This window comes from Cupressus sempervirens, chromosome 3, assembly GCF_028749045.1.
Source record: "Cupressus sempervirens isolate cs-2001-9-10 chromosome 3, ASM2874904v1, whole genome shotgun sequence".
NCBI lineage: Eukaryota > Viridiplantae > Streptophyta > Pinopsida > Cupressales > Cupressaceae > Cupressus > Cupressus sempervirens.
Window position 1 is genome coordinate 408,360,903 of NC_143120.1, and position 18,179 is coordinate 408,379,081.

At 35.3% G+C, this 18,179-nt stretch overlaps 1 protein-coding gene across 3 annotated transcripts in view; it reads right to left on the reverse strand.

Annotated features, from left to right (window-relative positions):
* LOC149566736 (U3 containing 90S pre-ribosomal complex subunit) overlaps positions 1-18,179 on the reverse strand; it is a 209,908-nt gene that overhangs the window by 151,281 nt on the left and 40,448 nt on the right. For all 3 annotated transcript variants that reach the window (XR_016362294.1, XM_089820082.1, XM_089820083.1), the window contains exon 2: positions 7,329-7,524. Coding sequence is in view for 2 of the 3 variants with exons in the window: in XM_089820082.1 (XP_089676208.1) it covers positions 7,329-7,524 (196 nt within the window). In the remaining variant the exon portion in view is untranslated. The remainder of the gene's footprint in view (positions 1-7,328; positions 7,525-18,179) is intronic.

Below are 18,179 nucleotides of genomic sequence, written 5' to 3' on the forward strand. Positions count from 1 at the left end.
AGGTCAACTATCATGCAATTGGTACCTTAAATAAATACAAGGTCAGATTAATCGCTTGAGGATTCACACAACAGGAGGGCATTAGCTATGAGAAGAGTCTTGCTCCTACTACCAAGATGAGTACAATTCATCTTCTTCTCACCATTGTAGCTCAGTTCGGATGGAAATTCCATCACATGGATGTTAAAAGTGTCTTTCTCAACGGTGAGATGCAAGAAGACATCTACATGATGCAGCCTCCTGGTTTCAAGGTTGTTGGCAATGACTCCCAAGTATGTCGGCTCAAGAAAGTACTTTGTCGACTCAAACAAACCCCTTGAGCATAGTACATAAAAATTGACCAATACTTGGTTTCTCATGGTTGTCAATGTAGCCCTTTTGATAATATTTTTTATATCAAACACTCTGGTAGTCATGCTCAATTTCATGTTCTCTATGTGGATGACTTGATCATTATAGGCAGTTCAACACATTTGATTGCCAAAACCAAATAAGACTTCTGCAAGAATTTTGATATGACAAATTTGGGGCTTCATTATTGTTTAGGCATCGAGGTTTGGCAAAATGATAATAGCATTTTTATTTCCCAATCTAAGTATGCCAGGAACTTGCTTGACAAGTTTTGAATGCAAGATTGTAAACCTGCTTCCACGCCTATGGACAAAGGACTGAAGTTGTTAGCCAAGTCTAATTCTACTATTGATGAAACCACTTTCAGGCAAATAGTGGGTAGTCTCATCTATCTCACTGCCACTAGACCTAATATCAATTTTGCGGTGAGCTACATTTCATGCTTTATGACAGCCCCCAAGGTTGATCATTGGGTAGCAGTGAAGCGTGTGCTACATTATGTAAAGAGCAGCTCTGACTATGCACTTCTTTACGCTAGGAGTCGTGATCCTAGACTTAATGGGTTCACAAATTCAACTTCTTTACGCTAGGAGTCGTGATCCTAGACTTAATGGGTTCACAGATTCAAATTGGGTAGGTTTGGTTGCTCATAAGAAATCAACCTCTGGATATGTGTTAGTTTGGGATTTGGTGTAGTCACATGGACTAGTAAAAAGCAATAGGCGGTGTCTCTCTCCTTTATAGAAGTAGAGTATCGAGGAGTAGTTGAAGCAGCTTGTGAGGTAGTTTGGTGTTGCCAGATGCTTGTGGATATGCGAATATCTCAAGCAGGTCTGACTCCCTTGTTCTCTAATAATGAGGGAGTTCTCAAACTTGCCGAGAAACCTATCTTTCATGAAAGAACCAAACATGATGTTCATTGTCATTACATTCGGCAGTTGGTGGAAGACGACATAGTTCAATTGAAGTATCTTCTAACTGTGGATCAGATTGCAAACATTCTCACCAAGCCTCTTGGCCTAGACAAGTTTAATAAATTTAGGGGGCAGCTTGGTGGTGTTGATAGATTGACCATTAAGGGAAGGTATTAGAATATTCAAATATTTCTATTCAATGTGTCATCTTTTGTATATTATGTAAAATATGTAGATAAGATTGTATTCTTGTAAATTCTTTATAATGATCTGTTTAATCATTTGTAAATACAAGAAAAAATAACCAATTACTTTTCAGTAATATGAGGAACCTATGCACCTAAGAACCCAAATATAATAAATAATATTTTGTTATCTTTTCAAATATTCATTTTTTGGAAGATTTATTAATCCCTTTTAGCTGGCATTAAAATATTCCACCTTCATCAAAAACACTCAATCTGGCAGCTTTCTATTTTTAGGTGGACTGAATTTTTATTTAACTGTAAATGCACATATATGTGTAAAGATATTAATTTTTACCTGACCATTCGCATCTTAGGCAATTTTTTGCAGCCATTGATAAACATTGTAAGATCATGTGACAACATGTCAACCTTCACATGGAAACCAAGGTTGTCACGGCATTGTTTTCTTGTAACCCACTCAAGCAAATATCTTGATTACTCTCAACTCAGCCATATTTGCACATCTGACATATATTTCATTAATTATATGCATTTTTACTGTAAATGCTTGGGTGCAAGAGAAACATATCACCAATTGATTAGACAACTAATATAATGATCTAGTGAACAAGAGAAACATATCATGAGGTGCCAATCTTACTGTAAATGCTTGGGTGCAAGCAACACTTGATTCGGAAGATGGATTAGGCTGAAATTGGTGCATGTTGGGTACAATTATTATTGCCTTGAAAAAGAAGTGTAATGGTACAGAAATGCAATTATGAAGCGTGCAAGCATGTGGAAATGCACAAATGCAAAAATGTGTGCAAAAGCAAAAAGTTGCATTGTAGAGAACTTTGGCATAAGGATGTACATGTAGTCAGATTTAAGCTTACAGCCTAATCATATTATGACATGATCTATTTGGCTAGTATCCCAAAAGGGATAATGAAAGTGACAATAAGATGCTTCACATGACAGCCCTGCAAGGGATTGTGGATTGATGACAAAAAAAACATCAGTAATCGACTAAGTTACCAAATATGCTGCCAGACCCCTTAAAGTCGGGTTTGATTCTGTCCAAACTTGGGTCCTTTTCAAATTATAAATTTGGCCATGGTCACTGAAATCTGCCACAAATTCTGACAGACATACCCAAGAGAAATTCGGAAGAATTTGTGGTGAATTCTTCCATCGGACGAACCCAGGCCAACTTTGGTCGGAAAACATTTTTTAACTTTTTTAAAATGCTATTTTTTTGCCTAATTTGGTCTATTCAACTCTCTAACCCTAAATGCGACCCCTAAAAAGGTCAAAAATCTTGGTTTATACGTCATTTATGAATGAAAAAGAAAACTTCTTGCCTCCATTGCTAAATTTTCTTTTTTGGTTGTCATTGCTCATGTTATGTTGACAAGTGATCATTCCATGCTCTAAGCTTGTTTTTGAGCTATTCCTACTTGGTTGCAAGTGTAGACAATTCCTCAAAAGACATAGAGGAGGAAGGCTTCAACTAAAGAGGTAGGGTTTTGTTTAATTTGTTTGTTTTATAAAAAAAATTGCATTTTTGTTACAAAATGAAATGAGCTCTCTAGTTTTTTTTTTCCATTTTGATTTGTGGCTTTGTATGTTGTTTGTAGATTCATAGGATAGGAGTTGTCTCTAGCACCAAAAACTCCCAACACAAAACAAATCCATGGTCTTCACTATGGAAATATGTGGAAACGGTTTGGCAAATGCCAAGTGAAGGAGGTTATGTTTGAATTTACAGCCATTGAAATGAGGAACATAGTAGCTTTTAATAGTAGAGTGAAAGCACATTTGTGATGTGTCCCTCAAAAGGTATAAAGTTTGTAGAGGGAAGCCAAGAGTTGATCGGGTAATACCTAAAACCCTTCTTGCGAACCATATCATGAACAAACATATTCAATAGAAAACACAAGTAGATGAAGCAGCTGGGAATGCACATGCTCATCCTTAGTAAAAGACTAGAAGTAAAACTTAAAAATATCATGGCTTCAATTCCCACTTCCAATGAACAACCTATAGAGGGCCATCCATTCTTGTGTGTTCCTCAAGATCCCATTGCAAATAAGAAAGCAAAAGGGACCTTGGAAATGTCATTTCAAAATCAAGCTGGAGACATTGCCAAGCAAGACATAGCGAGATGCATCTATCCAAATGGATTGGCATTTAATGTTATTTGATCAAATGTATTGGCAAAAAAGGGTAAGATCAATTAATGGGGCTCCAAGGGGGTTCAAGGGCCCAAGTTATGAGAAGGTGTCCACCACTTTATTGTACAGAGAGGTATACCATGTAGAAGCCTCCATGCAACCCATCAAGGATTAATGGATCGAAACAAGTGTGTCCATAGTATACGATAGATGGAAAGATGCAAAAAATTGCCCTTCGGTCAATGTTATTGCAGTGTCCATAAGAGGTACAATGTTTTAGAGAGCTATGGATTGTGTAAGAGAGGTGAAGGATGGTCCATTTATTGCAAACATTGTCATCCAAGCCATGCAGTAAGTTGGCCCTCAAAACGTTGTTAAGGTAGTGACCAACAATGCCAAAAATTGTATGGTTGTTGGGTTATTGGTTGAGGTGCACTTCAAACACATTATTTGGATACCTTGTGTTGTCCACTCACACAACCTAATCCTGCAATAAATTAGCAATAGAATTGAGTGGATCAAAAAAAATGTACAAAGAAACAAAAGAGATCCAAATGTTCATCACAAACCACCATTTGACGCAAGCCATATTTAGACAATTCTTTAGATTGGAGCTCTTGAAGGTAAGTTAAATTATTTAAATTATAATCAAGTTTTAGACTTTAGTTTACTACACCATTTGTGTTTTTTAATTTTAATTTATTATTGTTTTGATTTTAAAATAGGTTGTTAAGACCCATTTTGCCTCCAACAATATTGTGTCGAGATGCCTTGTGAAGGCTAGAATGGTAGTCAATGCTAATTGGAGCATATGGAGACAATCTAATAGTACAAAGGCAGTTGTCATTAAGCTACGATATTAGATGACTTGGCGGTATCGTGTTGAGTACCTCCTGAGGTTCACTGAACCTATATTGTGCATGATCTGACACATTGACATAAATAGGCCTTGCTTGGGTGAGGTAGATGAGGGCATAGACTCCATTATTCAAGGTATTAAAAAAATCATAAATGAGAAAGAACAAGATCCTGAAGAAAGATTCTTCAAGGAACTACAAAAAACTATGGTGGAGATATGGAAGAAAACAACTACGCTTTTGTATCTTCTTGCCTTTGCATTGAGCCACAAGTACTCTAGTCAGTCAGTCTTTAAAGAGAGTACCACTACAGAAATCCTTAAGTTGCTTATGGGTACAAGGAAGCCCTTTGTTGACCCTATCCCAATCACATATGGCCTATAGTGAGGTCTAAATTCATGAGTTTCACAAGAAACAATGATTATGGTCATGAGGCTCTTGAAGACAAGAACAATGTTGATGCTCATAATAGTAGTACTTCCATGGAGAAATGTACTAGCACCTACAACCCATTGCCATCAAAGTTTTATCACAAATTAGTTCTTAGCTCTTAAGATTGTAATTTCTAAATTATTGTTGATAAAAGTTGAACTTTGTTTTTTTAAACTATTCAAAACTCTTAACTCTCTAATTTCAAAATTGGAATTCTATATAGATTGCTAGTTCATCATCCTTCAAGAGGACATACTCCTTCATCCACTCAATAAAACGTTCATAGACTACATTCCAAGAAGGTTGAAGACTTGGTCTATGTGCATTCAAACTAAGGCTCACAACACACAAAGAAAATGCCTACAAAGAAGTAAAGGCAAAGCATATTGGGATGTCGAACCAAAGCCTTCATTGTTGGAAGATTCGATTGCCTGCCTTGATCCACTTGCAGTTGATGATGATGGTCACAAGCTACCTAATGATGCTCCTAAGGATGACATTGCTACTACCAATGCTAGTGGCAACATTTGTGCTTCTAATTTGTAGCAGCTGAATGATGATTTTTTATGATGTTTGATTAGTGATGGCTGATCATTAATGTTGACATTATTATTTTTTAACTGAAACAATGGTGTAATTATTTATTTTGGCATTTTGGTCTGTCATTTGGATTAAAGCGTTAATATATATGGTGGTGTAATTTGTTATGTTGCTTTAATATTAGCATAGTAATGTATGAACTTATTTGCTGCCATATACATATACATGTGTTTGTGTTTGTGCATATAGATTTAACAACATATTTTTGTATAAATGAACCCAAAATAAATCCAAACCCAACCCAAAAAAATTGAACGAACTTTGCACCTGAATCCAAACCGGCAACTTAGGTAATTGAATAAATGAGAATTATTAGCTGAAAGTCTGATAAGGGATGTCGGTAGTATTTAGCTAACAGTCCCAAAAAAGGATGGTGGCCAAGTTAACTAGTAGTCTCGTAAGAAAAAATAGCAGATTTAAATTAGACACTATAACTATTGGGTTCAAAGCTTTCAAGGAGAACCATACTGAAACTGCTTGTCACAATAGAAACATAATTATTAATGATAATAAACCGCAGGAGGGGCTTTCATAAGAATTAGATAACTTACCATTACCCCTAGCATGAGACAGGATATTCTGTTAGAAGTGAGAATTGGAGCAAGCTGCAAGGATCCCAACTGAATATAGGGAAATGCCAAAAACTATCAATTTATTCTAGGAATTGGAATAAAGAATACTTGTTATAACACCCTAGCATAAATTAAAGTTGAGTGTAATGGCTAGATTGATGAAGCATATCCACATAACTAGGTCGTTACCACTCTGAGGGATGTTCAACTTCATCTGTAAACTGAGCTTGACAAGGATGCATTTAGGAAATGGGGAGACATGCAGAGATGTGGAACAACAATCCTATTAGCTTATACATTATATGCACAGCAACATATTCCGTTCTCATCCTTCTAGCCAGCATTTTTAACAATATTTAAACCAAGATACAAATTGCAACCAATTATGCTAACAAACATTGAACCCATTGAACCCATTCCTCAAGCAAGGGAACACCCACAATCTCATTACTGTTTTTGGTTTTTCATCCTTATTGGCATCAATTCCTGCTATTGCAGGTATCCATTAGCACTATGTTATTGATTAACCAGCTAAATTCCATTTTTTTGACAAATGAAATTAATATACTCAAAGATTTGAGAACTAACAACCATGAAAAATTCCACGTATTTTATTATAAAAGCACATTCTGATTGTTCAAGAACCAAAAATTTACTGGGATCTTGAAGATTTTAAAATCTGAGCATAAAGCCCTCACCAGTCATATTTTGCAGTGGACAACAATAAAAGAAGAAATTCCTTCCAAGAATTGTTTTTATAAATTATTATTTTATACAGCAAAAATCACTCTCTGGAAATAACATATTTGGCCATTTTTTTAACAGCAATGTTTCCATTTAGTATGTAATTAGAATTTAACATTATTCTTGACAATACTAGTGTTCAATGTATCATACATTCACCTATTAGAAGAAATAAACTGTCTTCTGAAATCAGCTAAGTAAACTAATTTCGAAGCCTACTCATAGTATTTCTCTGCATAGTTCTAAAGAATCATCTAGCAATTTGGTTTACTTCATCATTATTGAGTTGAGGAAAAAAAACATATTCAAAATTCATGAATACCTGTATTTACTAAACTTAGATCAGAAAACACAGTGTTGCTAAAAGCTTTGTTGCATTTGAGATTCACAATAACTGAGAAAACATTTATTGGCAAACTTGTCTTGAATTCATGCAAGCAATAAATTGCAGTGAGCTAAATAGAAAAGAAAAGTAAATTAGGAGAGGGGAAACCTGAGAACCTCCACACATCGTGCAGCAGAGCTACTAATCGCAAGAATAGCAGGGCTCCCAGGCTTTACATTTCCTTCAATAAGGTTCCCTGCACAAAGAACATCTTTCCACGAAGTCCCAAACATGGCCTTTACATGTTTACCAAGATTCTGAATACTGTGATCCATTTCATCCGATAGCTTTATCATACAGTTTCCTGCAATATTGCATCAATTAAGTAAACTATGAAAATAAAAAATAACTGTTAATTTATAAGCTCATAAACAATTTTCAGCCTTACATAACAGATTTGAGGAAAAAGCAGGAAAACACTCCAGAAGCCAAAAGCAAAGTTCTCTTGTCAAAGGACATCTGGTCCAATGGCAAATTCCATGTTGTAACCACCTAAAAGGTGCTGATTTCTTCTCCAATATAAAAAATGTAAGTTCTCTACTTATAGCAAAATATGGATAACCATTCATAGTTGATAGAGGAAATTTTTTGTTTCAAAATATATATGAGAATGTTGAAAATCTTTAACACAATAAACCCCAAAAAAAGAAAGGCCAGAATTTGTAAAAGAAAATGAAAGAACCAATCAAGATACAGAATTGTCCAAATTCAGCCAAATCTGTTAATAATTTTTATTATAGATAAATAATTGCAGTAAAATATTTTAGGGCTTGTCCATTGTTATTACGAGATTGTTCTCTTGTCAAAGGACATCTAGTCCAATGGCAAATTCCATGTTGTAACCACCTAAAAGGTGCTGATTTCTTCTCCAATATAAAAAAAGTAAGTTCTCTACTTATAGCAAAATATGGATAACCATTCATAGTTGATAGAGGAAGTTTTTTGTTTCAAAAAATATATGAGAATGTTGAAAATCTTTAACACAATAAACCCCAAAAAAAGAAAGGCCAGAATTTGTAAAAGAAAATGAAAGACCCAATCAAGATACAGAATTGTCCGAATTCAGCCAAATCTGTTAACAATTTTTATTATAGATAAATAATTGCAGTAAAATATTTTAGGGCTTGTCCATTGTTATTACGAGATTTTCTTGCATACTGTTAGAGAAGAGTGACATGAAGTCACATGTATACATAATAAAATTTATTGTAATCTGTGGCTATTGTTAAATTAGTAGGTAATTATGAAATTCTTAAATTCCTAGATTCTGTTATAACCAATTTCATTTGTTCAGCTACTGCCAGGTCATGCTAACTTATTATTACTAAAGCTATCATAAGAGAACACGTGACTGGATGTCATGTGCTACATCTTATTCTCATGTGCATTTATATGTGCCATTTTTTTATATCTGTTATGTGAACAGAAGACTTGTAATTATCATGCGAAACTGTTATTGATATGTGCCAGTTTTCAACAGTGGATTTTTTATCTGCTCCATTTCTTGTTTAACTATTCATCAGAGATTCAAAGGCTCTCTTTTATTATGGTCGGTGATTGCCCCATCCGTCTTCCTTTGTAACAGTTCTTTTGTATTGGCATTTGTATGCTCTCTGGACAGCTAGACGATATAATGGAGGATGTTAAGAGGTTGATTTTGTATATAAGGGTAAGAAGTTTCCAGTGCAGTTTTTACATTCTCTCTATCTTTCCAGGTCTGCTGACATAGTGGAGCAATTGATAATATGGAATGATTCCTGACGTGCAGAATTCTCAATCAGATTGATTGTTTTGTGCATTCACCACCATATCTCATCCTTCAGGGAAATTATTCTGATAGTTCAGGCTACCTAGTATTATTCAGTTTGATTGTCATTATCATGAGCTTCAGTAATTGGTGTTTACACTGAGCTTATGCAGTATATCTCTGAAAAGTTTTGTATATCTGATTGTTCAGACTGTATGAAAGGGCCATAATTTATTCAGTCTCTGTGAAAAGGCTGTAAAGTATCTGAACACTGTAATTGTTCCTTTTGCAATAAAGTGCATATTTTGGCGGGCTGGGTTGTTTCCCTCGTTGAGGAGGGTTTTTCCCAGCATAATATTGTTTGTTCAGATTATTCTTTAGCTTTTATATTTCTGGTTCAAATTCGAACATGGTATCAGAGCCAAGTTCAAACCAATAAGTTTGAACCAGAATTAACTCTTCAAGCCAACCTTGGGTATTCTTGCTTCAATTTATCTTCCACCAGGTTCCAATATGGCGATTGGTCTTAAAGTCAAAGATAGATTCGATGGAGCTTCTAACTTCACATCCTGGAAGTGTAGAATTTTGATGGTTTTTTAAGAGAATGATATTCTCAACTATGGGGAATCTAATGTAAACATGCCAGCTAATGATTCAGAGAAAGTTACTTGGAAAAAGAATTGCATCGTGGCAAAGAAAATTCTTATTGATTCTGTAAAAGATTGTTTAGTCCCAATTATCTCTAAAGCTGAACTCTGCAAAGGAAATGTATGACTGCCTTTAGAACATGTATGAATTCAATAACACTAGCAAAGCAGCTTCTTCACAAAAAGATGAGACTCTATTGTTTCCTTTTTCTTAAGGATTGCTAAGTTGAAAGATTGGCTGAGTGCCATTACAGATTCTATCGATGACAAAGAACTTGTTATGCTTGCCATAAATGGTTTTCCACATTCATGGGAATCATTTATTCAAGGTATCAGTGGTAGAGATGAATTGTCAATTTTTGATAGACTAAGGGCAGATTGTATTCACGAGGAATGCAAGCTGGAAGCTAGAGGGAACTCTTGTAAATCTCACAATGAAGAAGATAAAGAACTTGCTGCTCATACTTCAAGCAAAAGAGGGAGAAAATAGAATTTCAAGTACTATAACAAGGACCCATCTGCATCTTCAGATTTTAAAAGGAAAAAAGATCTGTCCACAATGAAATGTTTTAGGTGTGAAAAGTATGGTCATTTTGCTAGGAATTGTACAGTGAAACTAAAGCATCAAGCTGCTGCCTCAAATGTCAAAGATTCCTCTCCATCTACAGACTCTAGTGATAATTCACAAGGATTCCTACTCATTTCAGCCTTGTTCAGTAAGATACCAGCTGATTGCAATACATGGCTCATTGACAATGGGGCCTCTCGCCATATTTCAGGCTACAAGCAACATCTTTCAAATTTAGTTGAAAAAGGCTCTCCTTTACAAGTTATCATTGGTGATTATGCTTCTTACTCAATAAAAGGGGCTGGTAACACTTCATTCAAACTGAATTCTAATATTTCTTTACATCTCAGTAATGTTTTACTTTTGTTTGTTTTGGGCATCGAAAGGAATTGAAGTTCTATTTCAGCCTTAGAGGATAAGGCTTATTAATGTTACTTTTGCTGATGGCAACGTGTTTGCTTGGAAGAAAAATTCTGATTTTAATTCAGCTCAAGTTATTGGGGAGCGTCATGAAAGCATATAAAAACTTTCAGCAAATCAAGTACAAGTTTTGAGTCATAATGCTTCTAACAAAAAATTTGCTATGGCATAAAAGGTTCGGTCACCTTAATTTCAGATCTCTTTCTTCTATGTATAAGCTGGTTGAAGGACATCCTAAACTAAGTGCAGCACATGAAGGTATTTGCAAAGGTTGTGCATTGGGCAAAAACACTAAAAGTCCTTTCCATTCTAGTGAAAGTAGGGTCAAGCACATTCTAGATCTGATTTATGTGGGCCTATGTCATCCGCTTCATTATGTGGTTTTTGGTACCATATAACCTTTATTGATGATTTCTCTTGTAAGACATGGATTTACTTTCTTAAATCCAAAGAATCAGATTAAAAACTATCTGAGTTTAAGGAATTCAAGGCGCGAAAAAAGGAAAAGTCCTTTCCATTCTAGTGAAAGTAGGGTCAAGCACATTCTAGATCTGATTTATGTGGGCCTATGTCATCCGCTTCATTATGTGGTTTTTGGTACTATGTAACCTTTATTGATCATTTCTCTCGTAAGACATGGATCTACCTTCTTAAATCCAAAGAATCAGATTAGGCACTATCTAAGTTTAAGGAATTCAAGGCTCTTGTTGAAAATCTTTCAGATAAGAAAATCAAGATTCTTAGATCTGATAATGGAGGTGAATACACCTCAAGTGCATTTCAATCTTTTGTGTTAGAGCATGGATTAAGATGGAATTTTGTGTCCCCTACAACCTGCAAGAGAATGGTATTGTTGAAAGGGAAAACAGGGTCATAGTTGAGGCAGCAAAAGCTATGAATCATGATCAAGGGTTGCAGATTTTTCTTTGGGTTGAGGCTTGCACGACAGCAGTGTATGTTCAAAATAGGTGCCCTCATAAGATTCTAAATGACATGACTCTAGAAGAAGCCTTACTGGTTCTAAACCTGATGTAAGTCATCTAAAAGTTTTTGGTTGTTCAGTTTACATTCATGTTCCTAAAGACAAAAGATCCAAATTAGAATCCTCTAGAAAGAAAAGATTTTTTGTTGGATATAGCGAATCTTCCAAAGCTTATAGAGTCTATGTTTCGGGTCAAAAGCTAATTGAATTAAGCATAGATGTGTCTTTCGAAGAAAATATTGATTTTGTAAAATCTAATGAACTTTCTTTAGAATTAGAAATGGAAGATTCTGAAGATCCTCAAGACTTGTCTCTTGCTGCTCCAACCTCTCCTTGTAACTCTCAAAGGGAGTCTCCTATTTCAGATTGTCCACATTCTCCTAAAAATCATATTGTTTCAGTTGTCAGTCCTAGTGAGACTTTGAAAGGAAAGAAGAGACCTTTGTGAGTAAGGCATACTATGCAAGAGGCTGAAAACTTGTCAGCTCCTCGTGGAACTTTTCAGGAAAGTAAAAGGCTACAGAAATTTGTTGGTTATGTTGCATTCATGAGTAATATTATTGGTTTTGAACCCTCTTGTTTTGATGCAATTATAGGACAGCATGGAGAGATGCTATGTCGGAAGAATATGAATCCATTATGAAAAATGATGTTTGGGAAATTGTTGTTCGTCTTAAAAACAAATCAGTTATCTCTTCTAAATGGCTAAATAAAACTGAACATACTGCTAATGGTAGTGTGGAAAAATTGAAAGTCAGGTTTTTTGCTAGAGGTTTCTCACAAAAGGAAGAGATAGATTATGATAAGACTTTTGCTCCAGTAGCCAGCTACACTTGAATCAGAATGATCATTGCAATTGCAGACACTAAAAGATGGAAGCTACAACAAATGGATGCCATGATTGCCTTTCTAAATGGAGTCATCGAAGAGTAAGCTATGTTGAGCAACCTGCAGAGTTTGCGATTCATGACAAAGAGTCACATGTGTACAAGCTGAAAAAGGCCCTATATGACCTTAAACAAGCTCCTCGTGCATGGGATGAACATATTAATGGTTATCTTTTAAGTTTGTGTTGTATGAAAAATGAGACTGGTCCAAATCTTTACTTCAAAAGGTATAATAATCTTATGTTGATTCTAGTACTCTATGTTGATGATCTCTTTATAACTGACGAAGATGATTTTATCGCTAAATGTAAGGAAGAGCTGACTTCTGAATTTGAAATGAAGGACCTTGCTTTAATACATTATTTCCTTGATTTGGAAAAATGACAAAGACCAAATGAGATTCTACTTGGTCAAGGGAAATATGCAAAAGAAATTCTTAAGAGATTTGGTATGCTCGACTATAAACCCAATGTGACTCTTATAGACGTAAATTTGAAGAAATTTCAAGAAGTTGTTGCTGCTTTCAAGTTTAAATGATTGCACCTTATATGACAGTGGATTGGTTCTCTCATGTATCTAGTTAATACCAAGCTTGATATTTTCTATGTAATTGTGTCGTTTTCTGTAATGTCCCCATTTTTCCCAGCATTAGAGTTTCAGGGATTAGCCTATTATTGTGATCTTTGTAGGCTAATTATTGTGGATAGAGGATTTTCTATGGCAGTGGCTTGGCTTGGGAGGGTCTTATCTTATCCACATCTCAGTAAGCTACAAGTTGGTCTTCATTTGGCTCAGATCGGACTTTTTTTGGGCTTAGTTTTGTGTACTTACTATTTGTGGTAAGTTGGTGTTGATCGAGATGGACCCTTTCTATTTTTGAAAAATGCATTTGGTCACATGGAGAAATGATAGGTATGACTCCTATATCAGACAACATATTTAAATGATGAGTATTTTGGGAGTTATTATATTTTTAGTGGCCAAATTATTATTAATTATTAAATGGCTTATTATAAAGTTATAATTTCACTTGAGAGTTGAGTTATCATTGGAAAGTGTCATTTATTAATTAGTTAAGCCAAGTCAAGTGAGAGAATCTAATGAAAGCTTCTAATTAATGTTGTGTGGAGAAGCTTCTTGAGTGAAGTTAAATTTTGGCAACAAAAAAGAATTTGGAGGTTATAAATACAAGCCCATTTATTAAGGAAAGCACGCTTGGATAATTTATTTGCTTTTGTTACCTTTGTGACTTTTTCTGATGTTTTGAATTTTGACGCCCTTGCTGAGGTGTAAAGGTTTCAAAGTTGGGATGTGCCTTTAAACCATAGCTGAGGTATTATGGATTAAAGTTCTGAAAATTATTATCTATATCTCTTGCTGTATATACTATAATTGGGAGATATTGTTTATTGCTTGGTATTTCCTAGGAGGGCTGTGAATCTCTGAGTTCTGCATTTCATCTGCTGCTGAGGTATAGTAGATTGGAGTTCGACTTTAATTGCATTGGATTGAGAATCCTTCCCCTTGTGTTGTAAATCACTGGTGCTGAGAGTTTGTGGCAGATGTCATACTGTGGATTGGTCAAGCTGAATTCTATTGCGCTGGGCAATTGAATCTATATGCATTTGACGTCTTTTTATCTGTGTTTTGTTGTTGTCGAGAGGCAGCTATTGGCTGAAGAAATTACTGATTGAAGTTGCGGTTCTCATAATTCAGAGAGTGGACTGATTGGCAGTGGACACCATATTAACACTGCTGTTTGGCAGCCCAAGTAATCAGCATTCAAGGCATCTTTCAAATCTGCAAACTTAATAGCAGACCTGCGTTCAAAATTGTGGAGGTTTGCATTCTTTTCTTTGGGGTTCAGTATTTTCAGATTTGCTGCTCATTTTATAGTGGTCTAATAATCTGCAATCGGTATGTAGTGAACATCAGGTCCAAGCAATTCATGTTGAAATTCTGATTTCATTATTAGTTTGAAGTATATATTTGCAATAAATTTCAGAGAAGTATATATTTGCAATAAATTTCAGAACTAGTGTTCATTCAGAATTTCAGAATTTTCGCTTTCATTTGGCCTAGCAAACAATTTGCAAAATGTTCCATTGAAATCTGAATTGGTTTGGCAATCATTATTGTTATTCAGAAATTTCCTTATCTCTAAACTATTTGGAATTCATATCAGTATTATTAAGTTGCTTGCCAAGTGTTTGACAAAATGTCAAACAATTGAAATGTGAAAGAAACTGACACTTGATTTAGCTAAACCAGACAAGGTTTTTACATTTTCACACCATCAACCCTTTGCAAATGGGAACGTCATCTTTTGCTTTAGGAAGTAGGGGTCTTTGCCTTAGGTGGTTTTAGTTGGCAACTTTTTCAAATCTCCAAGTTCAGGATGAATTTGAGCAATTATGGCTTGTTGGGAAGCAATTTTGGTCTTAAGTTTGTGCGAGCACTTTGATGTCACTTAGAGGGATTTTCGTAGTAGCTTGAATTCAAGTGGAGAGTGGAATTCTGGTGTAGGAGAGAAGGGTTTGCATGTTAGAGAAATGGGACAAATTTTGTGAGCGAACCAAGTGCTCAAAAAATTTTACATCTCTCGGGAATTTTCCTCCTAGAGAAATTTCGTCTCTCAAGAATTCCCCTCCTGGGGAAATTTCACATCTCTCTAGAATCTCCCTCCTAGGGAATTTCACATCTCTTAGGAATTTCCCTCCTCGGGACATTTCACTTCTCTCAAGAATTTCCCCACATTGAGTCTCCCAAATTTTACCATCTTTTAAGCCATTTAAAGACCGATTTATGGCATGAAGGCAACATAATGAGCAAGAATAGAACAAGGAATCACTAAAGAATGTTGAATTGAGAAATTTTAAAGACCATGTTCAAGGGAAATTCCCAACTCTCAGGATTACCTGGGGGGAAATTCCTAATTGCCAAGATTTCCCCCAGCCAGCTCTCATCATTAATTAATAGCCAAAACGACCCTACCCCTCCTAAAAAAAAAGAAAAAATTAGGGAGAGAGAAAGTGATGAGAATTAAAAATAAAAATAATAATAATAAATGGTTTTGGATTGGGATGAGATTAAAATTTGCCTCGACTTTGCAAAATGGTTAGTTTTAAATCAGAATGAATTTTGTTTATTATTGATGTGATTTTTATTTTCAGATTTTTTTTCACAAGCTTAGTGCTTTTCTCCTTTGTTTTGGCAATGTGAATTCAAGAAGACGAAGCTAGAGGGTAGGTGATGACCAAGGCCTCAAGAGTTCAAACGGATACTACAAGGAGATAGCTTAAGCCTGAGGACTCAAGTGAGAAGGAAGGATTCATGTTTAAGCTATTAAAAGCAAATTCGGATTGCAAACAAGAGAAAATTCTAGAAAGCAAAGAAGATCCAGCTACATGAGGACGTACCCAAGGAAAATCAAGAAAGATCAAGATCACAAGTTCACAAAGATGCAAGTGAATCAAATCAATTCCATGAGGAAATTTCAAAGGATAGAGAAATCTCAAACATTGAGAAATATTTGTAATTTAACAAGCATCTTCTCAAGCCAAGACATCAAGCAGAGGATAAGGATGAGGTGGCAATTATTTGCCTCCTCCAATTCAAAAAAGTCAATTTCAAGCACAATCAATCAAATCGTGCCAAGAGCCCCATTTTCTCATTGGCTATCAAAATTATTGTAATTTTCTAATTGGCCCTCGAATTGGTGCCTTCATGTAATTGGTTGTAAATTCGGCAACCCTAATTAGGATTTGTGGGAAGAAATCTCAGCCCTTGATCTTTAATAAATCTTCGCCCTTCATTGTAATGGAACTACTATAAAAGGCCAAGGCCTTCTCATTTGTAATTCATTAGATTAGTATAGCTTAGAGATTGAAAGTCGTAGAGAGCTAGAGTAGAGTAGGATAGGTAAGGGAGAGACTTGATCAAATTGTTGCTATAATACTTGTCAAAGTAATTGATAATTCATTGTTGGTTCTTCATGGTGGATTACTTAATATTGCTCTGTAGTATTGCATGTTTCCTCAATCTTTCACTTGGAGCAGATTTATTTTCATGTTGAATTATTTTAGTTGAATGGAAGCTATTGTAGATGTTTACTTGTTTGATTGAAACAAATTTGGGCCATTAGCCTCGGGCCAATGGTAAGGGTGCCTTGTATGTAAGCTAATGATTGAATGCACTCAACATCAATTGATATTCAATCTTTGGTTTGCATCCAGATGATGGGATTAGAGAAAGAATATTGATTTGAAAACCATTTATGCATATCCTTAGAAGCTTGCACTAGGCAGGTGGAGTCGCTAGCAAGATTACATCTAGTAGAGTCCAAGTTCATCCATGATTCTTTGCATTCCCAATTAGAAGTAGAAGTAGACGTAGAGACAGAGGTTAGAAGTTTAAGTTGAATTGGAGAATTGAAAAGTTAACTATATTTTTGTTGCACGTTATAAAGTCAAATCTTGAGAAGTGCAAGAGTTGATTTCCATTGTACGAATAGCGTAAGTCCCTTTGTGATAACCAACAAATCACATTATTTCACTGAGTGAAGTACATGATTAAGAAGGAACCTTGAAGTCATTTCATGCTCTTACTTTGCAAGCTTAGCATGAGAGATGACCTTATATCAAGAGAGGATTTAGTGTTCGGTGTTTCTCCTTGAAACAGTGAATATTCGATTCTGCATATTGTAGTGGAACAAAACTCACATAAACACTATGCAATTAACACATTAAGTTTAGTTTGTGAGTGAGCCTAGAAGATTTCATCTTATTGCTGCCAAACATATCCTAAGATGTATTCGGGGTACAATTAACTATGGTTTGAATGTTTCCAAGTCAAATGATCTTCATCTTCATGGTTTCTCTGATTCTGATGGGGCAGAATGTGTATCAGACAAAAAGAGCACCTCATGTTTCTGTTTCAGCCTTGGATCTGCTATGGTTTCCTGGTGCAGCAGGAAACAAGGATGTGTTGCTCAAAGTACAGTTGAAGCTGACTTTGTTGCAGCTTGTACAGTTGTTTGAGAAGTTGTGTGGCTTCGAAAACTTCTTGCTGGATTATTTGGAGACTCTTGAATCTCCCACAATCTTCTACGGTAATCAAAGTTGTATAAAACTTTCAATCAATCATGTTTTCTATGATAGGTCCAAGCATGTGGAAATCAAGTATCATTATTTAAGAGAAAAGGCTTTATGAAATTTAGTGGAGTTGCAATATATCAACAATAATGAACAAGCTGTCGATATCCTTACCAAACCTCTAACCAAGGTGAAGTTATCTTATTTTAGAGACAAGTTAGGTATTGTAGAATTTGAGACTCTTGTTGGAAACAAGTCTCAGTTGTGATTTTTTCTATCTTATTAATGTGAAATCAATAAAGTTGTAAGGACAATTATGATAACTCTTTCGCTTAAGAGGGAAATCATAGTGAACATCATGCAGAGAGAGTCCATGATGTCATCATGTTGAGAAATTCTATGATGAGAGTTAGATGTCATGTTGAGAGATTCCATGACAGCACCACATTGAAAGAGTTTGTGATGTAAGCTAACAGCATTCCTTGCAGGCTTATCATGTTGAGTAATTCCATGATTTTTGTTTTCAATATTAATAAGTTGATTTATTGTCATGTTGAGAGAGTCCATGACAGAAAAAGTTACTAAATTTCATATTTGCTAAAAGGGAGTGTTAAA